The sequence below is a fragment of the Eublepharis macularius genome, chromosome 1 (genome assembly GCF_028583425.1).
Source record: "Eublepharis macularius isolate TG4126 chromosome 1, MPM_Emac_v1.0, whole genome shotgun sequence".
NCBI classification, from domain to species: domain Eukaryota; kingdom Metazoa; phylum Chordata; class Lepidosauria; order Squamata; family Eublepharidae; genus Eublepharis; species Eublepharis macularius.
The window spans coordinates 51,553,894-51,581,113 of record NC_072790.1 but is presented as its reverse complement, the minus strand read 5'-3'; the positions used below and the strand labels follow the sequence as shown (position 1 = coordinate 51,581,113).

Below are 27,220 nucleotides of genomic sequence, written 5' to 3'. Positions count from 1 at the left end.
GGAGATGGCGTTGTTTGTCCAGGCGTCTGCAGGTCAGAGAACAAAATGTGGTCTCTGTTGTCACTGCTTGTGCTGTCCTACATAACTTGTGTGAGGAAAGGGGTCATCCGGTGTTGGGTGACCTGGAATCACCAGAACCCATTCGCATACAGGCTGATGAGGATGATGACATGGCCACAAATGGTGAGAATCTCGCAGCAGGAAAGGTAGTGCGGGAGGCCTTGGCAAGGTTCATGGCCGCCGCAGGATCAAGAGAGTAGAGCTTACCATGCCACCAATGGATGTTTCAGAAATCCGATTGTGGTGGTCCTTTAAACGATTTTTTATTATTATCCTGTCACGAGCCCTTGCTGTGTTGGCTCAAAAATAAACCAAAAATATGTTTTTGGATCTCATTATTGAACTGTTTTCTTTCTCCTGATCTAAAATAAAAAAATACACATCATCACAAGACCAGTGAACAATCAATAAATAAAACAAATCAGAAAACCATTATATTCCTCTTGCAAACAATTTAGTGCTCCACACATTGCCCTTTCCATTTTTAAAAAAAATATTGCAATCTTGCCCAGTCGATGTTGTTGTTCGTGGAGGTGCATCCTGGAGATCATGGACACTCAAAATCACACTCACCGGCACACAGATGGCCCTGTCTCTGAACAACCAATTCTGCTCCGGAATGTGCAGAGTGGACTCATACACAGCTAATCTGTTCACCCCGCGTTGGTTTAAGTCCTTCCCAGTGATGGTCTACAGGCTATTGTGTGGTCATTTCTCAGGGAACCTTACAAGGGTTATCACCCAACCCTCACATCACTCATTAATATGTTAAAAAAAAAATTCTTATCACTTGACACTGTCATTCCCATTGTCCACTTAATGCTTTCGTGGGTGCAGCCGGGAAGCAAAGAGCGCGGGGTGGACACGGGTCCATTTAATAAAAAAAACGCCTCTAAGCCTCCGTCGTTAAGAATCTCCCGCGCAAATAACGGGCGCGTGTAGCCGCCGAACATGCGCGTTGAAGATTCATTACTGTGTCGACATACCGTCTCATTGAAATCATGGCTTCAGGCGGGAAAGGTGTCTTTTGGAGGGACGACGAGGTCCGTGCCCTGCTTAACCTGGTGCTCAGCTCGGGAAAGGCAGGAATCCTCATGAAGAGCACCCACCTTCCCAACAGGCAGCACTTCAGTCGGGTAGCCACTCGTATGCGTGAGGCCGGCTTTGAGAGGAACACCGAACAATGCCGGTCCAAGTTTAAGCGCGTCAAGGGGGCTTTCTACGATGCCTTGGAGTCCTGGCAAGGGATTCCAAGGCAGAGTGGGAAGCCCCCCTTTTTTGCCGAAATGATGAGGCTCTGGGAGGCAGCAGGGAAACCCAGCTGGAGGAACCGATATCATGGTGGTGAGTTGAGGTCTCGATGATAAAATTATGCCTATGACAATTATGCTTGTGTTTTGATTTTGAATTTTTTTCAAGGACATTGAGCTGAGGAATTGGTGAGTGGTGGTCCAAAAACCGCAGATCTTGGACATTGTTCACTGCTGTGCCTGACCACCCTAGAAGCGGGTGTATGCTTGTGCTTTTTTAACAATACCGAACCCTGTTTGAATGGCCAAACCGCCCCATGATAGCTCCCCATGGACAGGATGTTCAAGCCAAATTTGTTTCTCAAAACATCGATACTGTAGGACAATAGAATTCACATTTGCAGACCACTCCACATAACCTCATGCATGCGTGGATTGGGGAAAAGCATTTGCTGGGGTGTCAGTAAAGTTTTGACAGTATGATTACAAGGTTTTCATAGAGGCCATTTTATAAAAAAAGATATTTTCCTGATTTCCACAGCTGCTCTTAGGAGGAGAGATGAGCCGATGAGTCAACCTGAGGAGCCAGAGGGGGAAGCCTCCGATGAGATGGAGCACGCCAGTGCGGCAGGCTCCTCCCCTGTGAGCAACGTGGTGCACCAGGAGTTGGCACATGCAGGTGGGTGTCATGAGGAGTATCATTGCATTATGCAGCATCTAAATAGCCATTCCCCTCCACCCACTTTGGGTGATGCCATCCAAGTGTCAAGAACATTCTGCGCCAAAGGCTGCCCTGGCATGATGTCAGGTGGCAGATTCTTTCAGTTTTGCATTCTCCACAGACCAACATCACCTGCAACGTGACCATTTTCCAATTTAAAGGAAAGTTTAGAGCAGACATGAGTTATGGAAAAGGTGACATCTTAGTGGTCTGAGGGCCAAGCTACACATGACGAATGACACTTGAATGGCAAGTGTATTTCTCCCTGTTCACTTGCCCTCCACTCAAACCACTTGCCATTCAAGTGTCATTCGTCATGTGTAGCTTGGCCCTGTGAAGCAACCTCATCCAAAGCATCACAGCACCGTGGTCCAAACAAGTGCTTACCGTCCACCATTCATAGATTCAAAAGACTGTTTCTTACAGTAAACATTGGTGTGACCACATTTTCCTGCACCGTCAAGACCGAGAATTTTTAAGGATGGCCCAAGTTTTCTCAAATCGTACTTCTCATAGTTAGATGCATGGTGTGCCAAAAAGATAAGGGCATGATATTGTAGTTTACAGAGGTGTTAATCTACTCTGCCATAACCTCTCCAGCTCAATATCAGAGTTTTTTCTCTTTTTACCACCATGCAACAAACTAAGAGAATTGTGATTCTCGAATGTGCACGCCACAATTTTATCACTTTGAACCCAAGGGCGCTTCCAGGATAAATGTTTATTGCTCCCAGGGTTAAACACCGCAAAATCATGTGGATTTCACCGATTTGTGAATCAGGAAACTTTTGTCATTGCTGTGATAATGGAAATTGACTGTTTGTCCATCCAAATGCAACTGTAAACGCAATTTGAACGGCAGCATTGGATCTCTTCACAGGAATCCAAACGCTGGCATTTGAATTCACAGGTTTTTTTCCCCTGGGCGCCCCTTCCTGGCACACACACACTGATGATATCTTGCTCTATGTAGATCACCTTCAAATTAATCACTCCTGTTTAAATTTTTTTCTCTAACCACAAAGGAGCCTCTCCAGACCTATATGGTCACCTATCCATACATGGATTATCTCAAAATCTTAAACTGGTTTCAGACCCTCTGCGTTAGAAACATGCATGGCAACACTGGAGTGCGTGTCTCAAACTGTGTTCTCATATCTTGACTCACTTGAACCTTAATACAGAATTTTCTTTTAAATTTGGAAAACAATGTTTCATTTCTGATTGGCCATCAAGATGATGGTTAGATAACACCCTTAAAAATGATATGTTTTTCTATTGTGACAGAGGAGGTTGGGGATCGTCCGGGTACATCGGATTCAACTCAAGCGGCTCCATCCACCAGTACAGCGCCAGAGACCGCCCCCCGCCGCCAGGGAAGAACTCTTGATGACCTATTTGCCTTGGTGGAGAGCATGGATGGGCGCACCTCTGCATCACGTGGGTTCATCTCTATAAATGTGCTTTGGAGAGCAGCCACAGTAAACAATGCAACCGCCTAAAAAATTCTTGTTCTGTTTAGTCAACAGCATCCAGAGACGTATGGCCACATACGAGGGTCGTATGATGCGCTTTGGCCGGAGGCTGGACAACATCGAAAGGAGGCAACGGGAGATGGAAGAATCCAGCTTGTCAGCCAGGGAAGCTCATGGCCAACAAAATCAGTAATTGTTGCCCTGGCATGAGGCATCAATCTTTCCCACCCCTTGAGTTTCTCTTTAGTTTCAATAAATCAAGAACTGTTAACGTTACCATTTGTCCCCTTGTTTATTGATGTCTTGGCCGTCAGGAGTAAAACAAGTAGTGAAATTGAAAAACACTCCAATGTAATACAAACAACAGTGTAACAGTGAAAATAGGGAAACGGGACCGTTAATTCAAACGGAAACATCTTAGTCCAGTAATGCTAAAGAGTCAGCCTTTCACGAGCCCTTCCAACGCATGCACGTTTTGCCGTGGCAGACCTAGGTGGGATGTTTTCTGAGTTGCTGTCACCCTTTTCACAAGCATTTGCTGACCTTCCCCGGTGCTGACTCACCAACATTTCCCCAAGTGTTTGGAGAGTGGTTACTGCAGATTCCATTACATGCAGATTCTGCATCCACACATCCCTAAAATCATTTCTTTCCTTCCTGGTCTCCTCTAGGAACTCGACTTGCAACCTCCTTTCTTCTTCATGCCATTTGTTGCTATCCTTGCGGTCTATGCGCCATTCATTGATCTGTGCCTTGTGCTCTTCCCCTGACTGACTCATCATCTTGTCCGCCACAGAAAACAGGCCAGCATTTCTTCTTCTTCTGGATCTAATGGCTGATAGGCGTGTGCCAGGTGATAGCTCCGCCACTGATTTCAAAGGTGATTCTGTGAATTGATAAAAAGCCAAAAAAACATCAAAAAACAAACATAATCCAGAGCATGACATTGACTTTTCTGCACAGTTGTTGTCCCTTGAGTGATCAATCAACAGAATCTCGTGTGCAGTCCCATGCTGAGGATTTTTTTTTGGTCTCCTGCTGAGAATCAACACTCCTTGCCATGTTTAACAGACATGGTTTTTACATCTATGCCCTGGGGGGAGAAAAAACCTGGACAGTTGACGTTTTTTGCCTGATGTTACCCAAGGATTCAATCAATGTGAAGCTGATGTGAGGGTGCTGTTCATTTGGTCCATAGTTCCGGCCAAGAAACTTTGGTGACTTCCCTTTTGACTCAAGCCAAAATTGGTACCAAGGGGACCCACCACCCCCCAAAACACACAATGACGTTAACATGACACTGCTGCCGGGGTTACATATCACGTCGCCAAGTTTAATTTTGCTTTATCTGCAGAAACAAATTTGAAAATTTGGTGAACAAACTCTTACTGATGGTAAACCATAGAGATGCTATGCGATTGCTAGCCCTTTATTTCGTTACCGAGAAAACATACCTTTGCTGCTGCCAAGACCTGATGTGCTGGAGCTGTTGTTGCTAATTGTTTCCTCTTGACCGTCAGGACACGGATCATCAGACTCTAGAAATAAAGGAGAGGTTTTCACAGATTTAATTGTGAGTTAAGTGGGTGGATTTGATGTCCTGGCATAAAACCAATTCCTGGCAGGATACAGAAGTTCACACAAACACAGGAAGGAAGTGGCTTAGGGTGAAGCTGCAAGCGACGCCTGACACAGGGCGGACACTTGTCCGCTTCCCTCAATTTCTGATGGGAACTGTAGGTATCCTGGTCTTGCAGCTGCATTGGAGAGACAAGCGCTAAATCAAGGAAGCCCACTTCTCCCATCAAAAGTTTAGCAAGGCTAACAAGTTTGCAACCTGTCAGGCATCACTTGTAGCTTGGGTCTCAGGCTCTGCAATTTTCACAAATGAAACAAAGCACAGTTTCTCAAACATTGAAAACATAACGTGTTTTCCTGAACACGTGGTCCAAACATGGATCCAATTGTGTTGAAGTGGTGTCCCATATCCTCACGATTCTAGACTCCAGCTGTCTTTTCACCACGATAGATCAAAGAACACCTGCAACTAGATATAACTAATCAAGGTTAAAGGGTTAATCACTGCAATATATGGATGTTTTCCTATGAAACTCATCAAACTCACCTTTGTCTTCAAGGCCATCCACAGTGGCATCAGTGTCAATCTCTGCCTCAACCTCAGGTACATTCTCTCTCACACCTGTGTCAATTGAAAGAATGTCATGATATTACTTCATGCGTCTCTATAATGAGCACTTTTCAAACCTCCACAGTAAAAGCGGTTTTCACTCACCCACTTGGCATGGAGTGGAGCTTCTAATCTGTCCATGATCTATGGTGAAGAGGTCGTGCGAAAAAAGCTCCTCCGAGCCATCAGACACTGGACACGGGTCTCTCAATTGCCGCCCCAGGGACACAACGCCAAGACTTCTTGACACTCGTTTTGGTTTCACGCTTGCATCCCCCCGGAGAATGCTGTCAAGCTCCCTGAAATACGGGCAGGTAATGGGAGCATTTCCAGAGGTTGAATTGTGCGCCACTACCTTCTTGTAATCCAGTCTCATCGTTTTTGTTTTTGACCTGCACTCCATAGCTGTCCTTTTATGTCCCCGAAGGGCCATCTGGGCTGCAATGCGCTCGAAATAATCGATATTTCTATAGGAACTCTTCAGTGCTTCCTGTATTTTTTCCTCCCCCCAGAAGGAGAGGAGATCCAATATTTCCCTCTCCCTCCAAGCAATTCCACGGGAGGCGGCATGCCTATGTTCGCTCATCTCGACAATTTTGAAAATACCTGACCTGAACTCCTGAGATCTCGTTCTAAGTGCTAGAACAGATTTATAGCTGAGGCTCCGTGCTCCGCTGCAGAATGTCTGTCAATAAAATGCTACCACATGCATTGGATCATGGGAAAGGATGGGAAAGTTTCCGCGGGAAGTAACGGTCAAGAAATGGCATGCCGCATGCGCAAGTTTGGACAGCAAGGATTGAATTAACGCCAATCCGAAACAGCGGTTCAATGGAACAACGACGACATTAGTGTTAATGTTAAAGGCATTCCAAGTGCACGTCAACGATGAACGCCAGTGAATGAAATCAACATGGGATGGGTGATCGGTGATGATGACCGGCCACATCATCCAAAGGCAGAGCTTGATTTTCTCTTTTGAAACTTGACCGCGGTGCCAAGTCCAGTGGCACAGGCCATTTCAAGCGTATCAAAAGCCATGAATGAGGTGTCACGAGGATGTCTAATAAACAGAGCTCATTGTTCCTCTGATATCGGAGGTCTGTCCGTTAAATTGATATGAGAACAATATGATGAGATGTCGACATATCGACACGGTAGTCTTTTATTTTTTAAAAAAGGGGTTGGAAAAAAGGCAGGGCAGGGAATTTGGGGGCGGATCAAGAGAGGGTGGGAAACCAAATGGGGCCGTTTATTCATAACAAGATAAACCGGAATGAAAGTGCAATGGGCTGTTGCGACGCGGTGCCGATTTAATGACGTCATGGGAGATGAGTGTGTGAACCGATTAAAGTATGGCGCTGCAGAAGTGAAAAACTGCCGCAAGAAGAACGGTAGTGTGGATTCGGCCCATCTAGCTCCTGAGAGTAAATGACCTGCAGCTGGAGTTTCTGAAGCAGCTGGAGTTTCTGAGTCGACTTTCGGGAAGACCTATGTAGAATGCATTACAGGAGTCTAGTCTTGTTGTTGCTGTGCCATTAATCGGCCCAGATTGGTCGTGTCAAGGTAGGGGGCCATTTTCAAGGCTAGTCTGAGTTGGGAGAAGACCTTTTTTGCAGCTGCATTTATTTGCTTTTCTAGCAGCAGTGTTGGATCTAGTATAACCCCTAGGCTCTTAACTGAGTCAGCCAGGGTCAACTGAACCCCATCAAAGGTTGGAAGCACAATGTCCTTCACGATCTCTGCTTTTCCAACCAGCATCACTTCCATCTTGTCTGGGTTAAATTTAAACTTGTTTGCTTTCAACCAATTGACAGCAGCGGTCAAGAACTAACTCAATACCTCTACTGCATCACCAGCATCACCCACGGATTTGGATAACAAGATATAGAGCTGGGTCTCAGTGCAGCCTCAATACAGCCATTGCCACAAACTCAGCACAGTAAAGCCACACGTCTACTGAGCAGATAGTGGAATATGGTACCAGTAAGGGTCATCTTCACTCCACCCTTTTATCAAGTTCCAAGAGCCACTCAGTTGTTGTACACCTGATTGTTGTACACCCTGACAACAATCAGCAAAAGCAGCCACTTCCCCTCCCCCTCAGTGGCACTCACTGTTGGAGGTTGGCATGGAGCCAACAGACTTTCCTTGTTACTTATCTGCAGCATCTGTTTTCAACAGGTACACTGATTCTAAACATGGATGTTCCATTAACTATTAGGACTGATACACCATAATTCAAAACCTACAGAGTGAACCATTAGTCAAGGTAGCTAAATGGGACTTCCGTGTTCAGTGCTGGTATACCTCTTAATACCAGATACCAGGAATAACCACAGGGAAGGGATACTGTCTTCATGCTCTATTTACAAGCCACCCAGAATAATCTAGCTGATGTTAGTAAAAACAGAATGCTTGCCAGGTCCAGGTTGGTTGATTCCTGGAGATTTGGGTGGTGGAGCCTGGAGAGGGTGGGGTTTGGGGAGGGTCCTCAGAATGGTATAATGCCATACAGTCCACCCTCCAAAGCAGCCATTTTCTCCAGGGGAACTGATCTCTGTCACCTGGAGATTAATTCCAGGAGATCTCCAGCCACCACCTGAAGACTGGCAACTCTAGCTATACTACACAGCCTTGTGTTCCAATTCAGCATGTGTTGTATCAAGCAACTGAATACACTTTTGATTCCTAGCTAGGTTTACTGTAGATATTAAAACAGGCATAACAACTCTTCTATCACACAGTAAAATGGCTCAGACTCAATCTCCACCATTCTACTTCCCATTTCTTGTCATAGATCTCCCAGCAACCAGTATTACCAGCTCTGCTGTTTATAGCCATCACTATATCTAAGAACACCACAGCATAGTTTCTTTTTAAGGTGTGTCGAGTAACAGGAAACTGCTGTTTGTAAAGCAATTCAAAGATAAAAGTTGAGGTTGTCATCAAGAAACAATTGTGACTTGCTGAAAAATAATTCATAATCTCAAGGAACAACACCTTAGCCCCAAAAACCACTGAAATCTGTTTCCTTCCGCTTCAGTTGGCTCTAACTACACACTTAAAGCAAAATCAAAAAGAGTCCAGTAGCACCTTTAAGACTAACCAATTTTATTGTAGCATAAGCTTTCGAGAATCAAGTTCTCTTCGTCAGATGCCTGATTGATACACACACTAAAAGGAGATGTTTACATATACTAGCAAAGGAATGTTTTGATTGCACCCTCCCCCTTCCTCCCCCTAATTGCCTCTTCTCTCTCCTCCTCTTCTGTATTTGACCAGTCTCTGTATCAGGCATCTGACGAAGAGAACTTGATTCTCGAAAGCTTATGCTACAATAAAATTGGTTAGTCTTAAAGGTGCTACTGGACTCTTTTTGATTTTGCTACCACAGACTAACACGGCTAACTCCTCTACACTTAAAGCAAGTACCAATGAAATTAATGCCTCTTTTTTGTAAGCAAATCCATTTCAGAACAATTCCACCAATTTCAGTGGGATGGAATCAGTTCCTGTGGTTTGTGACTATGGATGCCAAAAAATTCCACATGGGTTTAATTCAGTATTTACAGTACTCAAACTGGTACATTTTTCAGCAAACACAACATTATGCCTAAATGAATTCACACACAGTGACTACATGGACAATTCAAGTCCAAAACCCCAAATGCAAATTTTTCACATTGAAAAACCAAAACAGGGGGGAAAAAAACCTGCCACAAAGCTGATGATCTGCCTAGGTTTCATTTGAGGCTCCCACTACATAGCCAAAAACCCAACCAAGCCCATGAGATCAACTGTGAAACAGGTCTGAGGAAGAGGCTAGTGGCAATAGGAAAACAAACTATTCCTTCTTTTTCCCTGTCAGTCATAGCCGTTACTTCCCTCATTGCCTAGAATGAAGGGAACCCAAACAAGAGTGGTAAACCCACAACCAGGAGTATATATGAAGAACAAATATCAAGAGTATATGATTTAATAAGTGATAGTGCAAGGTGCTACATGTAATTATATAAATACAATAAATTCATTCATAATAATATCTAAAAGACCTACAAAGTATCCATAATCCCAAATAAATATGTAAACGGCCAACTGAGTCCCTAAAGAGTAACATTAAACAGACATCTGATAGAGAGCTTGTAGTTGATTCTTCCTTTCTTTCTCTCTGTAGGATAATATGTAGTTCCCAAAGAAGGCAAATACTCCAGCAGGTAAGTGTTCATAAAAGTGTTATAATTCATTCATATACCATATTTACTATTTCTTTTTTCTCTCCCGCTGCAGGTGGAGCTGGAACCAATATTTATTTATTTTACTTATTTCAAATTTGTATTCTGCCCTCCCCGCAAGCGGGCTCAGGGCAGATAACAACATATTAAAAATACAATTAAAAATACAATTAAAAATTCATGTTCATTAAAAACAACACATTTAAAAATTAAGTTCCACGATGCCAACAAGAGGCCGACTAATAGATACCTCGTTTCATATGAAAAACTTCATCAGGGGATATTAAATAGTCCACCATGCATCTAGAATAAAAAAACTATTATAATAAATATCTTTATCAACAACCAAGAATCTCTTCATTATATGATAGAAATTCACCCACTGGCACACATGAAATGTCCCACGTGTCAGTATTCGGCGCACCCTCTATTCTGGCCGTGCGCAAAGTTCTTAGTTGTAATTGTGTCTATATATCTTACAGCTCCCTTACAGACAGAGAATTTAAAGGTACATACACAAATATTTTAAATTCACAGAAAACAATTCAAATTCAACTCGTCTGTTTGTTTTTAGAATGGAAGGCAGGAATTTTGGCCTGTTTCCGCTGCACAAAATGGTCTGTTTGTTTTGCCTTTTATCTCCTGATCCAGAAGGCCAAGAGAGTTGCTTTTTGCAGGGATTTGCGCCCACTAATTGGCCAAATAGGCAATGGCTGTAGGATGTCAGGCTACAGCCGACAACATTCAGAGAAGTTGGGGGTAGGGCCTCACTTGCCAGATGTTGGAGGGTTGTGCAATATGTACGCTGCTGTCTTAACTAATCGTATATCAATGCTTTTATATTTCATACTATTATATTTTTATCTGTGAGATGTGGTAGGAATCCACTCTGAGCCTGTTCACAGGGTGATCAGACTATAAATCTAATAAAATAATAAATAATAATAATCACACCAGTGCACTGACATCATTTCCATTTTAAAAAATGGTATGATGAACAACTTCAGTTCCATCTCTCCCAGAGGCAGCCAGTGGGAGCTGATGGAATGTTGAGGCCAAGCTGTCAAGTGAGATTTGTTAGAATAGCTGGAGGACTGTGACAGAATGCACTTTAATGAAGGTTTCCTAACTGCAGCACTTAGATAACTTGATTGACAGGCTGCTCCCTCCTTTCTCTGATTGGCCAGTCGGAACCAGTCTTCAGGATGACAGTTGGTTGCTGACAGGATTTTCAGTAGACATTGTGTGAGAGATTCTGACAGGGAAGGTCAGACAAGTTCCCCTCTGGCATGAGGAAGAAGTAATCTTTTGCCCTAACTGTGACATTATTGTCTTGAGGATGAATTCTAGTAAAGAATTCCAAGTATAAAAGCCAGCACAAGCTGAAACCCATTTACACAACCATGATAGAACTGGTGGGGGGGGGGCGCATTTTTTGGCAAAGAGTGATTGGGTAGTAAGTAGAGACTCCCATTCAAGCCAAGTGAAGAAGAGTTAATTCTTCTTAGGAGAAGATTAATTCCTACCAGTGTCTAAAAGGAGGACCCAAGGGCTGTTTTAAAAGGAAAACAGTTTTGAACTAATGTCAGGAAACCTGAGTTATAACTGGGAACTCCATGAAGAAATATTATTGCTGTAACCAAAATATTAAACAATATTAAACAAAACACTTCTCACTGTTAAGGATCAAGAACATAGAAACTAAGCTTCAAGAAAACTATTGTGCCTATGACTTAAAAAGTATACCTCAGCTCTTTCATTCATTGATTGCCCTGATTCTATCCCTGCCTGTTCAATAAAGTTATCTTTTTTGAACATTATACCGTCTCCAGTGCTATTTCTAACACAGAGGAAGAGGGCTCCTGCTTTTCCCCCATCAAGTTTCTGGGCTCAGCTAAAAATCAAAATTTATAACGACTTATCGGGGTGGGACAAAACGAACGTTCAAAACCGCAAAAAGAGACACGCTACTTGGGGCTGCTCAGCCAAAGCAGGCGAACTTGGATTTTGGTGGGAAAATCTGCCTTGGAGTGAAGGAGCAAAGGGGGTCCATCAGAAGGATAAGGAAGTAGTTTTGTGCTGATGAAGAAAGCAGTCTATGTTTCTGGTTTTTACCAGAAGCTATATCAGCACACAAGCATGATGCCAGTTTGTGCTTCGTTTCCACCTTCTGCTGGCACCTAAGGCACCAGTGGGCAATGCACCAGGACACTGGGAGATTTCCCACTATAGCAGAAGCCCTGTCATCCCTAACTGGGTGGCATGCCCATATTCTGGTTTAAACCTACCCAACTGGACAACATGGCAGCCCTCAGAAAGCAGAATGCCTTTCTTGGCAAGTGAGAACTGGATATAGTTATCTGTTGGTACAGTATATAAGGGATAGATCGCAAGCTTCCATGACAGGCAGTATAAGTTCAGGAAGGTTTGGTGCCTCAGCACTTTCTGATTTTAGAAATTGAAATGATTGTCTATCGTGCAGCTGTGCTGATCCATGAGAAAGGCTAGAGGAGGGCTCAAGTGTGCTGGATTAAATGGGACTGAGGGAGGGAGGGCTTTTAAACCCATTCTTAAACCATATTCCATTTTTCAAGGCACTGCATGTAAAATGTCAGTGTGTATTCATTTGATGGCATACACTGTCTACGAGCAGTTTATGTGCTGAGTGCCTTTCCCTGAACAATTGACCGAGCAAGAAAGGATATAAATAATATAAATAAGGATATAAATAATATAAATAAATAAAAAGTGGTAGGATAGTTGCAGAGCATATAGCATGGCTCTTATGCAAGTTTGATTGCATTTTTTAATGTTATTTATAGTCCTTCCTCACTGAGACTCAAAGACTTATAGTATAAGTCAAAATGATCTACGGCTGGGACATCCAATAAACAATTCAATAAATTTTGGATAGCATAAACTTTGAAAACATGCAGAAATCTGATACAGAGCTAAAACAATGCAGAACAAGCATAAGCAATTTAATATGACACATTAAATGATGCAGAAATTACCTAGTAGAAATATACTTACAGTAACAGACAGTACACAGTAGCAAAGTCTGCATCTCTTCACCCTTCTGAACCATTTCCTTACAGAATAGTCTTATTAACTGTGTAAAAAACACAGTTTTGCACAGTTCTTTTTGTTTTGTTAGCAGCACCCATTTAGATGGAACATAGCCCATTCCCTGCCTTAAAAGTCCCCTCTAAATTTATTACCTCACTCTCTCAGATTTTTTCAGCAAAAAACCAAACAAACCCTTTTTTGATAACTTGTCTTCCTCCTCTCATCTGCCAGTCAGCAAATTTGTAATACATGATGCAATAAAATAAAAAACTGCCCCAAACACGTACAAGTGATTTTCCTATTGGTAGGATTTCCACCTTTCAAAAAAGGTCTCTCTAGCTGTCCTTTAATATCAGTTTGACATGCAGCAATTTATTTATAAGATATTTCTATGCCACCTCTTCATAGTCCTGCTTGAGGTAGCTTACAATTAAAACCGTGTCACTAGATTAAAAACAAACCATTAAAAACATACCATTGGGCATAGGCTGGATAAAAATTATCCATAAAACAGAAACAGACCATTAAAAAGCTGGTAAAAGAAGGGAAGATCGGATCCCTCCCTATCAGAGGTGTCCACCATCCAGCTTCTTAAAGCGGTAGATTGATTGCCTCTGATTAGCTGATTGCTGCTATCTTGTATATTTTAAAATTTGTATTGTATTGCTATGCTGTCTGTTTTAAGATATAAGTTTTTATTATAAATGTTTTTTTACCTGATGTAATCCGCCCTGGGCCTGCTTGTGTGGGGAGGGTGGAATAAAAGTTGAAAGTAAACAATAACAATAACAATAAATAAGATAAACTCCCTAATTAAAAAGATGTGTTTTAGTCTGACACCTAAGATAAATTGAAGGTGGTGGTACCAGGCAAGCCTTACTTTCCAAAGGAACCGTTTAAGCTTCTGAACCATATAGAGTGCATTAACATAATCGAACTTGGATGTGCTCAGCGCATGGATCACTGTGGCGAGATCATACTTTTATGAGAAATGTCCGTAGCTGGCAAACCAGCTAGAACTAATAAAAGCTGCTACATGCCACAGAGGAGACCTGAGCCTCCAACTATAGGCCCTGATCCAGTAGCACCCCCAAGATACAAGCCTGCTCGTTCAGGGGGAGTGCAACTTTCTCCAGGACAGGCTGACTCCACAGTCCCCAAACAGCTTCACCATTGACCAACAACGCCTCAGTCTTGACTAGATTGAGCTTCAGTTTATTGGCCTTCATCCATACCATTACCTTCTCCAAGCAGTGGGTCAGAACTTCCACTCATCCACCTGGCTTAGATGTTAAGGAGAAAGAGAGCTGGGTGTCATCCACATATTATTGGCACCTCACTCCAAATTCCTGGATGACCTCTCCTAGTAGTTTCATGTAGATGCTAAGTAGCATGGGGGCCAAGATGGCACCCTGAGTAACCTCCTAGCATTAATGCCACAGGGATAAGCAGCAGTCCTCCAGCACCACCTTCTGGAATCAGTTGGTCAAGGTAAGAGCAAAATCACCTAAGCACGGTGTCCTTCACTCCCAGCCCAGCCACCATCTCCAGAGGGATACCATGGTCGATTGCTGAGGGGTCCAGGATAATCAACAGGGATGCACTCCCTCTCCCAGTGAAGGTCTTCAGTCAGGATGACCAAGGCATCCCAAAGCCAGGCCTGAATCCAGATTGAAATCAGTCCAGATAATCCATCTCCTCCCAGACTGCCTGAAGCTGTCTACTCCTGCTCAAGCACCCTTGCCCAAGAATGGAATGTTAGCCACAGGGCTGTAGTTGCTGAGATCATTTGGGTCCACAGATGCCTTCTTCAGGAGGCAGTCTCATAACTTTCAAAGCAGTTGAAACTACACCCTCCTGCACATAAGCATTTATTACCTCCTGGAGAAGCATCTATTACCTCGACCCACCTAGCCCAGCATGATATTAAGAGCCAAGAGAGGCAGGAGGCAAGGCTGGACGTGGTAGGCTGCACTCTTCGAAGCTTCTTCTCCACTTCATCAGGCTTCAACAACTGAAAGTCATCCAGACTGCACTCCAACAACATCTTGGCATTAAACCAGTCCAACTTTGATGTCCAAGTGCAACTCAGTCAGTGAGTTATGTTATTTAACATTGCCCATTTCCACTCACTAATCCCCCATTAAAGGGTTAGGACATTTTTTTCCCCTGACCAGTTGACAACAGACATCGGGAAGGAATGAGAGATTCCCCACTGCAGTGCAGACTTCCTCATCTATCTTTCCTCAAGTAAGGCGTGAGAAGACAGAGAAGACTGATTTAGCCCTGCTTCTCTGCATGAAAGCTCTGCATGTAAGCTTTCTCAGCAAGCCACCAAGCCTCATCCAGATGGAAATGATGGTGGCAGCCAGAGGCTGATAAACTGGAGATGAGTGAAAGCCCAAAATATCAGAGTCTGCTCTGCTCATGATCTTTGCTATGGGAGCACGGGATCCTCATCTTTCTACCAACCCACTTCAACCATCACTGACAGCCACCATTCAAAGAAAGTATGTGCTTGCAAAATTGTAAAAGCCAAAACCCACCTCTCTCCTCATTGTATCCATGGTAAATACACAATCACAAGCATTAGAACAAAAAAAGAGAAACAAGGGGGTGATTACTGTAGGCTTGACAGTGGTGGGACTGGGGGATCTGCCTCTTGTGCCCTAAAGTTGCTCCGATTTAAAGAGCTGAGGTTGCCCATCATCACACACCACTACTAGTAATATTGACACAGGTCCACAAATGCGACAAATAAAGGAGGCTTCAGACTAGAGGAACAGCCAGAGAAGAGAAGAGTGGATGACTTGGACTTCCTCTGCCCATGTTTCCACACCCCTGTGTAGACAGGAAAATATGGAAGGTGAATAATTTCAGCGGTGTGGTGTAAGGGTCGCCAGTTCCAGGTTGGGAAATTCCAGATTTGGGGGGGGGGGGGATCCTGGACAGGGTAGCATTTGGGAAGGAGAGGGGCCTCATCTGGTAATAATGCCATGGAGTCCACTCTCCAAAACAGCTATTTTCTCCAAGGGAACTGATCTCTGTGGCCTGGAGATCAACTGTAATTCCAGAAGATCTCCAGCCACCACCTGGAGGCTGCAACCCAAAAATGGCTGTTCCTGCAACAATACCGGTTGGAAAGAAGAAGGGAAAATTCCCTGCAGGAAGCAACGGCACTCAATGTGCAAAATCTCTCTTATAATAATAAATATTTGATTTACAAAGTGCACGTGCCTCTTACTTCTTCAAACAGTGTTACAAATCCATTCATAACTACAATTCCTAAACATACAATAATCCAAAGACGGCGCAGTATACAAAGAGAGCGCAGGTCTAGCCATTGTCCAGGACGGGAGAGATATGAAGTGGTGATGGTTCCTCGGAGGGGGAGTGTGACACGCTCCTGAAGAAGGTGGCACGAAATCTGTGTTCGTAGCCGGCCCCAGATTGAGCGTGGCGGTCCTTCTTTCCCCTTAACATTGAGAACGGTATCACCTACCTGGAAGAACCTGGGATTGAAATAACAACATGAGAAGAATGAACAAACTAACTAAAGGAAGTATTTGAAGGACTGGAGCTGGACTGAGTTTCTACCAAACCTAAGTCCATTTGTATACTGCGCCGTCTTTGGATAATTGTATGTTTAGGAATTGTAGTTATGAATGGATTTGTAACACTGTTTGAAGAAGTAAGAGGCACGTGCACTTTGTAAATCAAATATTTATTATTATAAGAGAGATTTTGCACATTGAGTGCCGTTGCTTCCTGCAGGGAATTTTCCCTTCTTCTTTCCAACCACCACCTGGAGGTTGGCAACCCTATGTAGTGTCCACATAGTGTCCCTATGTAGTGTCCTGTGTGCATCCTCTGGTCTAATTCCAGAAGCAGCTAATGGTGGAACAACAATGACTTGATCACAGATAATAGTCCCCAGGTAGAACTAATCTGGAAAACAGGGAATAGCTTTTTCTCTTTTATTCTTTGGTTCTGATTCCTCAAAGTTACACAAAATTTAATGAAAAAATGATTGGAGCAAAAGTAGTAAAGGGAGAATGAATCCCAACTGCGACAGAAATCCATTTATTGGTAAAATGTAGTAGCAATTCTATCTAACCAGTGAGCACAATCTGAGGATAGAAATGTGCTATCAGTGTTTCATATTTTCTTGTCAGGAACTAGAATAACTGCAAATAATTGTGTGTATTCTATAGAAGACAACTAATAAATAACAGGCCTCAACATTGCATAGGGCCAAAATACGTGATACATGTGACACAAGTCAAGATCACAGGTACCCGACCCAACTTGTAGTCTTATATATGATTGGAGAACTCATCTTCCAAGCATTCTCTTACTCCGTTTGGCTTAGGGACACTGTGAGGGACTACAGGCTTCTTTTCAACACCATTTTCACCAACAGAAACAACCACGGTGGGGTCCCTTCCAGCTCTATGTTCCTTCTTTGCGCATGGAATGCACATGTGGACTCTGAGAAACAAGCAAACATCCCTCATACACTGCTGTTTCTGAGGGCAAAAACGGTATGGGAGGGAAATCTGAAGCTCCTCCTCCCACCTCACAGCGCTCCAGAGCCCAACAGAGCAACAAAGCACTTTGATTGTGAAGTTCTCCCAATCATACATGTGACTACAAGTCTAGTCAGAGCCCCATGACCCAACTTGTGTCACATGTATCATGTATTTTGGCCCTTAGGTAGCACTAGGCTTGCCAGGTTCCTTTGCTCCCGCCAGCAGGAGACCGGGACGCTAGGTCCTATCTAGCTCATCCATGGTGTTTCCTCCTCACGTGCATGTGCAGCGGCCTGGGTGCCCTTTGCCCGCTCTGTAATCGCCCCAAGCGACTGAATTGCCCTACCATGGGTATGATTCAGCCTCAAACGGGCCTGCTGCAGCCTCAAACGAGGGCACACCATGCTGCCCGAGGGGGCACCCTGGGAAGCGTGCCTCCCCACTGGCCAGGCAAGTGGAGGTGGGGATGGGAAGGTGGGAGCAGGGGATCCCCCGCCTCGGGTGGGGGAATGGCATCCCTAGGTAGCACTGAACCTTTAAACTGAGATCCTCTAGGAATTGACTTTAAAGCAACTGAGCCACACATCATGTGATTTACAAATGTTTTGTGGTAATTCATGTCAAATTAATTGTGGAGGGATGGGCTTTAATTCTTCGCAAAGTGTGGAGCACATAAATGTATCCTTATGGCACATGTAAGTTTTCATCATATATTCAAGGAAGATCCATAATTATCACAGTTAAAAGAAAAAATGAGGCTGTAAGGCAGAAGCCATGCTAGTAGAATTATGTGGTTTGTGGTACATATCTTTGCTCTTCAAACAAAAGAAAATGCCTTGTCTTCTTTGGATAAACACAGACCCATAAGAAACAGTGATTTTTCATTGTTTGAAAGAGGACAGATGAAATAAAAAGGGTTCCATAGATGCTTACTGCCATGTGGGTGTGGTTTAAGTAAGCTAATATTTGCACATGGAAATCATTTACGGTTATAAAGGACAGGCTTTTGTGGCCTGCAGAATGATTGATTATACATTTGCAGCTGGAGATTAAATGGAACCACAGCTGTAGCAGTAGCAACCTTTTGCTATTGTGCCAGAACAACAGTAAACAACAGCTCATGTCATTAATTGTTTCTGCAACCTCATGTTCTGAAGGCTTTATTTCTGATGTTAATCATCCTCTTATTTTTTTTTAAGAAACTAGCATGGCTTGAATTTGTTTTAAAGTAATTAGATCTTTAAAAGCTAGCTGTGGTCCTTACTTAAAGAGCTGACTCCACCAAGAATGGAATGGGTCATTCCATTCTTCAGATCCAGAGACCAGAAGTATTTATTTATTTAATTTACTTACTTACTTATTGCATTTGTATGCTGCCTTTCCACCCCACAGGGTCCCCAATGTGGTGAACATTAGAAAAATTAAAACATTTTAACACCAAGTTAAATTTAAAACATTTAAATAGTAAAAAACAATTCAATAAATACATACACACAGGGCTTTTTTTCTGGGAAAAGAGGTGGTGGAACTCAGTGGGTTGCCCTCGGAGAAAATGGTCACATGGCTGGTAGCCCCGCTCCCTGATCTCCAGACAGAGGAAAGTTTAGATTGCCCTCCACGCCACAGCACGGAGGGTAATCTAAACTCCCCTCTGTCTGGAGATCAGGGGGCGGGGCCACCAGCCATGTGACCATTTTCAAGAGGTTCCGGAACTCCGTTCCACCGCATCCCAGCTGAATAAAACCCCTGCACAAACACACCACTAAGAATAGGAAGGAAGACCAATAACAATTATTGGCAGTGTGCTAAATGAAACAAAAAAAGGTCTTCACCTGCTGGCAAAAGACAGCAATTGAGGGACACAGATGAATTTTCCTGGGGAGGAAGTTCCAAAGTTCTGGCACCATGACCCAGAAGCTCCTTTTTTGGGTTGCCAGTGCCACCTGTCTAGCCTCAGGTGGCAGTGGCACCCAAAGCAGGGCCTCTGAAGATGACCAGAGTGAACAGGTAGATTGTGGCGTCTTCCCTTTGGAATGCACTGTCAGAAGGCACTTGTGTTCAGCAGGACCCGTTGATGTTTTGGAAACTCCGTAAGGCAGAACCATACCGGAGTGCCCTTTACTATCTAATATTCTTTGTGAGGCAGAGCAAATTGCTGTGCATTTTATCTGCCTGCAATTTTTATGATATTTACCAGATTTTATAGGCTGGGGTTGGGGCTAGAGTAGTTTTTAATAATTTTATTAGGATGTTCTATTTTGATTTTATTGAATATTATATTTTTGTATTGTTTATAACCATTGTAATTGCTGTGAACTGCTTAACTGAGATCTTAACTGAAGAGACGCGGTATAAAAATCAAATAAATAAATAAGTCAGTTCATATGGGAGAAGTTGTTCCTTAAGATATGCTGGCCCCGTGCCATATATGACTTTGAAGGTCAATACAGCACCTGAATGGGGCCATGAAGCAAATTGGAAGCCAGCAAAGATGCAATAAGATTGGAGTAATATGGTTACTAAGAACCACTCCTGTCAGCTTCTGGTCACAGCATTCTGTATCAGCTGCAGCATCCAGAAAGTCTTCAAGGGCAGCCCCATACAGAGCACATTGCAATAATCTAATATAGATGTTACCAGAGGCTGTACTACAGTGGCAAGATCTTTCCTGTCCAGGAAGAGCTGCAGCTGACTTAGCAGCCAAAGCTAGTGAAAAGCACCCCTGGTAACCACTGCCACTTGTTTATCCAACAAGAGGACCAGCAGCACCCCCAAGATACAAACCTGCTCCTTTAGGGGGAGTGCATCTAGAACAGGAGATGACCTATTTCCTGAGTCAGACTTTTCCCACTACCAGTAGCTCCTGCATTTGGTCAGGAATAAGTTTCAGCATGTTAGCCCTCATCTACTCCTCCAAAACTGCCTTCCAGCACCTGTTGTCAGTTTCCACAGCCTTCCTGGGGTCTGCTGGAAGTGTGAGATAGAGCTGGTGTCATCTGCATTTGATGACAGCTCAACCTCAAACTTTGGATAACCTCTCCCAGTGGTTTTACATAGATGTAGAAAACCATGGGGAATAAGAGGGAAACTTGGGGCACCTTGTAGGTCAGAGGCCAAGGAGCAGAACAGCAGTCTCTAGGGTTGCCAAGTCCCCCCATCCCCGGGTGGGAGGTGGGAGGCCCTGCACCTACCTGCTATCCTGTGGTTGCATGTGCAAAAAGTTCATGCACGCGCTCCTGGCCTGAGTGATAACGTCACTTCCGGGAAGATAAAGTTGGTTAGTCTTAAAGGTGCTACTGTACTCTTTACTATTTTGCAACTACAGACTAACACGGCTAACTCCTCTGGATCTAGCATGCCAATGGACTGAGCCAATACAGAATAGGTAGAAGTTGGCAAGGCAGAGTCATCTGAAATAGTCAAAGTGCTGATGCAGTTTGAGGCAGGGGATCACCCTACAGTGGTTTTCTGTGTGGGGCCCTTTCATCCTCAGTTGGATGAGTGTGTCTAGAGATGGAGTACCTCTGCTCTAAGCAGAAATGTGTTAGCAATACGCTATAACAATACAATAGCATTTATCAAGATCCGTAAGTCGGTCAAAGACTTATTGTGAAAGTCAATGTAAGTAGGTGTGGTTAGGGAACCCAGAGGATTAGACTTCTGGGAGTTTGGATGAACAAGGTCATGATAGGTTTGACCTGAAATGCTATATATTTTCTTGTAAATATCTTGAACCAGCTGTGATACTGGGCTGGGCAAGCCATTTATTGGCCCCCTTAAGCTTACTCTTTACACTCGTTCTGATATAGGTAAAAACAAACTCAGCAAACTTGGAATTGTTGCCATAAAACTCATGGATACTGACCCAGCCACATTCAAAGCATGATGATGTCCCTTTCTGTGCACACCAGTTTGGAACGTTTTTCTATTTTAGTTACATCTATGAAAAGTATGGGCATGAATTCCTCACAGTCACTTGTGTCATTGAAACTCTGACCCTTCAGAGTCCCCTAAGTCATTGAATGTTTAAAGAGTGAATTACTTTTAGAAGTTATTGGAAGCTCTTTCTTTCTAGTTTATTTTACTTATGACAATCTATGGCTTGCTACAAATCAGGAGAGCTTGCAGCGTGAGGAGAAAAAGGAAAGTGTGGGGACCCTACAAACCCCATCCTCCCTTTGGCTCAATTGTGTTCGACTAAAACCATGGTTTGGCTGTTACGTTTGAATTATGACTGTGTATTATTTGTGTCTCTGTACTACATTTTTACTCTTGGGGATGATATATAACCAAAGCCCAGAATTGTTCTTCCTACCACAAGAATTCCTATTTCACTTCTGTGCTGTTTCTGACTGGATGCACTCGGGCAATGTCATATGCAGCTAGAAGGATGAGGTAGCAGGTGATGGGAAAGACCTTTGCCCAAGGCCCTGCGGAGCTGCTGCCAGACAGAGAAGACAACACCCACACTGATAGACCAATGGTCTAACTGAGAGTAAAGCAGCTTAATGTAACATGTACATTTTCTGACCAGATTCCATTTTCATCAAGCAATGCTTCTCACTCTTTCAAAATTCAAAGCTGCAGTTGACCCTGCTGTTGTTGTAACTTCAGTTTTTTATATATTAAAAAAGCTGAATCAATTTATTATGTTTGGACATAGGCCATCACAAAATTACAGAAATCCTGCTAAATAAAAATACAATTATATATTATATATATTATAGTGTAAAGGTAGTCCACAGTGCAAGCACCAAGTCATTACTGACCCATGGGGGGCTGTCGCATCATGACATTTTCTTGGCAGACTTTTTACGGGGTGGTTTGCCATTGCCTTGCCCAGTCATCTACACTTTACCCCCAGGAAACTGGGTACTCATTTTACCAACCTAGGAAGGATGGAAGGCTGAGTCAACCTTGAGCCAGCTACCTGAACCCAGCTTCTGCCGGGATCGAACTCAGGTTCGGAGCAGAGCTTGGACTGCAGTACTGCAGCTTACCACTCTGTGCCACGGGGCTCTTTAATATATTAATTAATATATTAATATTATATATACAAACTGGGAGAGCCAGTTTGGTGTAGTGGTTAAGAGCGCAAGACTAATCTGGAGAACTGGATTTGATTCCCCACTTCTCAAAGCCAGCTGGGTGACCTTGGGTCAGACACAGCTTCTAGGAGCTTTCTCAGCCCCATCCATCTCACAGGGTCTTTGTTGTGGGGATAATTATAACATACTTCGTAAAACCACTCTGAGTGGGTGTTAAGTTGTCCTGAAGGGCAGTATATAAATCTAATGTTTTTTGTTGTTGTTGTTGTTGTTGTTGTTGTTATATACAGTACATATTTACCAATACACAGAAAGAGATTGACTAAAACAAAAGTTCATTAGAACCAAAATTCAACATGTTGACTACGGGTTCAAGTAACATCTTTCTTTGCAGCATTAGACCTTATCTTCATAGCAGCAATGGCGAAAAGTGAAACACTGTACATAACATGTGCATCAATATCAGAAAGCAAAAATATAATTTTCTTGGCATCTGTATATGAGGTTAGACCAGATAAAATTCTCACCAAAAACTTAGACCTAGGATCAGAATATAAGGAGCAAAAGAGGATATAATGAGGTAAATCCTTTAATGCGCGAGATCCACAAATACAGTCTTTATGCTATAGGAGTTTTAGAATAGTGACCAGACAATATTGCCGAGGGCATGGATTGGAATCACAATAAAGTAAAGGCCACTCTAAGATTTATGATTAGAGATGTTAACAAGATATGGAGTTCGAAAGTGGTCCAGTTAAATAAACTGCTCTGCAAGATGGCAGAGTTCGAAGGTGGTCAAATTAAATAAACTGCTTTTGAGTTTAGAATTAAGGAGTGATCAATCAACACATTGGAGTTAAAAACCCAGTCCCTAAGTTGGGGATAGGTAGCTGGTGATCCTATAAGATCATCTAGGATAGAGTACCTTAAAAAAATATCATTAAGGTAAGCAAAGCATGGTGGACCATTGGCCATTAAAATGTTAAAGGATTCTTGACTAAGTGAATCATGTCTAAGATTTTTGATTCAGTGTTTCATATTACTGTCAACTTAGACAGTGTCATTGTAGAGAAAGACTGCAAAGGAGGAAATTATGTTTACTTGGAGAGAAAAAGTGCTGTAAATATAAAACCTTTATAAATAAGATCTCTATAAATATACATCACTGAACAAAAAAGGGGATTTTGCATTACACCACATTTGCCATGATCAGAGCGCCATACAAACTTTAACTAATTAGGGTCCCATGAGACTTATTTCAAGAAGAAATATCGCAGCACTTGGAATTACTGTAACTCTAAGGACTGATCTGAGACCCATTTATATCAATGGAAATATAATCACTGGCTTCAATAGGCTGTGGATCAAGAGCTGAGGATTCCCACATGACAACTTTCTTTCTTCTTTTTTAGAGAAAGAAATTATTATCATGAAAGGAAAAGCTGTCCCTTTAATGCCCAAGAGGAACAGCTGCAATGTCATTTGTACCATCCTGCAAATTGCTTCTAGCTTACAGCAGGAATAAGTATCATCTTGACACTCTACAAACATGCAGAGGATTTTTATAAAGGCAATTATGTCTGACTCCTTTGGCTCTCTGTCCAGCCAGACCAATTTAGATAAAGCACATTTCGGCTATGACTTCTAGGCTCATCAAAATACCTTGCAACTGACCTGCACCAGAAGGCAGAAAAACAAGTTAAATATGAATTTTATGACAGTATATTTTGAAATAAGTTGCTACGCTTTACGAAACTTCTTTGCAAAGTTTTTTAAAATTCTGAAAATTTGACAGATAGTAACGATGATGAAGCACTTGGATTTAGACGCTAAGATGGAGGCAGCATACATCCATGAACTTTTGTTCAATTGAATTTTGGATCAAGAGCAACAGATAATTCTTAGTGAAGGACAGAAACAATGGCACAGGTCCAGCTTTAGACTCGAGAAAGTTATTCTTGGCTAAGGAGCATTCCTCCAATTTAAGTGGCTTTTACATGGGAGAAAGTCTCCTTAGACTGGAAAAACTTCAAACTTTGCTGAGTGGAGGGGTAGGGTAGTATAGGATCCACACCAATGTGACATGAAGATGGCAATGCCACATAGACAGCAAACAACTATTTTACTATAGTAATATTTCATACCACTACATATTTGGGCAGGAGACCCATTTAGGACATGTAGCTACCCCACCCTTGTGATTATAGTTCAGCAGGAAGAAGCCTAGAAATCCTTGGGATCACACACCCAGATTTCTGCTCTCCTCACATGAGGATAATTAATAAAATACTTCCAGTTTTGTGGTAGCCCCATGTCTGAGAACCACAAACAATAGTTTACCTTCTTCCTTCTGAATTGGAACAATAGCTAAATCCCATGTATGGAATCATGTAGAAAAGTGTGAAAATTATAGTTTGTTGTCCAGATATAGGGTTGGATCCAACCAACCTTTCAAGAAAAAATAAAAATGTTCTCTTTAACCATGAAAAATTCTATGCTGGGACATCATGGGAGCTGCACATACAAAAACCGTGTAGAACAGGGGCTATGGAGAAGAACTGGACAGGATTGAGCAAAAAAGCTGGCTGGATCCAACACATAATGACAAATCATGGCTTCTTTATTTTCTCCAATGCTGGTGATAGTACCATCCCACACAACCATCACTGCTTACCTGCTCTCTCTCAATGCCTTTCCACTTTGCCCATCATTCAACTGCCATATGTGGCTGCTTTCATACCTGCCCACTGCCCATAACAACCTTTGTGGCATCCTTTTTTTCCCCTTCTCATTGGCAACACAAGTACAGACATTCCCTCCATCGGAGGGAATTTTATACATCTGCATTCTAGGAGCCGAGTTCAGAATTAAGTTATGTGATGTGTGTATCTGCACACTATAGATGATAAAATAAAGACAACATCATGTAGCAATGTCCTGATATTTTCAGCATATTCCATCCTTGTTCTGGCTTAAAAGCTTTTTCCTGGATATGCTCAACCCATACAAAGATGCTTGTATCTGTGAAAAAAGGGCTATGGATAATAATAATAAAAAAACTTCCCAGGAGATACTGGCTCCAGGAGCAGATATCTGCTTCTGAAGATAGCATTCTTGCACTGAAGCTAAAGGATACTGTCAGCTAATTTAGAATGCTGCATAAATCCAGCTCAATATTAAAGACAGATGTAAATAATAAATTAGAGCAATACTCACATGTCAGCATTAGTTTGTAGCATAATAAAGACCAAACTACATAATACACACACATGCATTTATGAAAATTGAAGAACTACAGCTGCAGTTCTTCTTTACAAGTCTGAAAGCCTTGTGGCTATGGCACATAATGGGTAGCATCTTTGTTTTCTAGCTGTTCCAGACGATCCGTGTTTCAGATGCATTTGCAATCAGGAAGCGCAACAGCAGCAATGTAAAATATGTCCATGTAGATGACTGCAACTTGTTCAAATTCAAGTGGGTAGCCACGTTACTCTATTTATTGTATATTTTAAAATGTTGTGATACGCTCTGAGCCTGCTTGCGGGGAGAGCGGAATAGAAATCAAATTAAATGAAATAAATTTTAAAATTTACTCTGCTAAATTGAGTCCTATGACGCCATAAAGATTAACAAGATTATTGCATCATTCATAAGCAAGGATGCTCCAACACCTGCCAGTTTGGCTCATGTTCTCTTTGCCAGTCATGAGGAGCCAATTTTTCACCCAGCAGTTTTATTTGTGAACAGTTTAAGCCTGTTTGTCAGATTGCTTTGCATGTATTTAAACAGAACAATGCAGTGCAATCGGCAGTATTTCACACATGAGCCAATGGGAATCCTAGTTTCGCCCCTCCCCTACAGACCTGTCGTCACTGCTTGCTATTGCTCTTTCAATATATCTTCTATTCAGTAACATATTTTGTGCTTTGATACTGGACTCCTCAATTCTGTGTTACTTATGTAAGCATACTGTATGAGGTGACAATAACCAAAAAAATCTCAAAGTCCCATGAAACTGGGAAACTGATTATTTAGGTTAATTAATGTCACATGTCAATGGTACATGAAGAGATTATATAGATGTAACATCTTCATCTTCATCATCCCATTCTGAAAGAACTGGACCCTTGTGCCTCAAGTGGAGAGTTCACATGTGTTACACTAGCAGTGATCTAATTTCTGGGCTGGGGTTGGATATCTGTTTACAGTCACTGATTCCTGCTAGTTTAGGTGGGTAGCCGTCTTGGTCTGCAGTAGAAGGGCAGGGTACAAGCCCAGTGGCACCTCAGACACCAACAAGATTTTCAGAGTATCAGCTCTGAAAGAAGAAGGGAATCAAAGCTCCCTTCTTCAGACTTGAACAAGGCGCAAAAGAAGAGAGCTCCGACTCCCAAAAGCTGACACTCTGAAAATTTTGTTGGTCTCTAAGGTGCCCCTGGACTCATATCCTTGCTGTTCCTGTTATTTATCCTCTCTGTGCTCCTCATGCAATTAACACACATGGACACATTGATCTATCAAGGTCAGTGCTGTCTATTCTGAGCGGCAGAGTTGCTCCAGGGTCTCAGGTAGGGAGGTTTTTTACATCGCACTAACTAATTCTTCTACCTGGAGATGCCAAGGATGGAATCAGGGACCTTCT

At 42.6% G+C, this 27,220-nt stretch overlaps 1 protein-coding gene across 1 annotated transcript; it reads right to left on the bottom strand.

The window, feature by feature from the left end:
* Positions 1 to 3,937: 3,937 nt before the first annotated feature.
* LOC129324130 (myb/SANT-like DNA-binding domain-containing protein 7) lies at positions 3,938 to 6,376 on the bottom strand. Its single transcript, XM_054971147.1, has 4 exons — positions 5,800 to 6,376; positions 5,632 to 5,706; positions 4,961 to 5,044; positions 3,938 to 4,392 (listed from the first exon to the last, which is right to left on the bottom strand). Exons 1-4 carry the CDS (start codon positions 6,278 to 6,280, stop codon positions 3,938 to 3,940), a joined length of 1,095 nt encoding a protein of 364 aa, XP_054827122.1. The 5' UTR covers positions 6,281 to 6,376.
* Positions 6,377 to 27,220: the final 20,844 nt, after the last annotated feature.

Coding starts and splice junctions, on each gene's coding strand:
- LOC129324130 (XM_054971147.1), bottom strand. CDS start 6,280: ATGAGCGAACATAGGCATGCCGCCTCCCGTGGAATTGCTTGGAGGGAG. Junction 5,707..5,799: donor CTCCACTCCATGCCAAGTGG/GTGAGTGAAAAC, acceptor CAATTGACACAG/GTGTGAGAGAGAATGTACCT. Junction 5,045..5,631: donor GGATGGCCTTGAAGACAAAG/GTGAGTTTGATG, acceptor CTTTATTTCTAG/AGTCTGATGATCCGTGTCCT.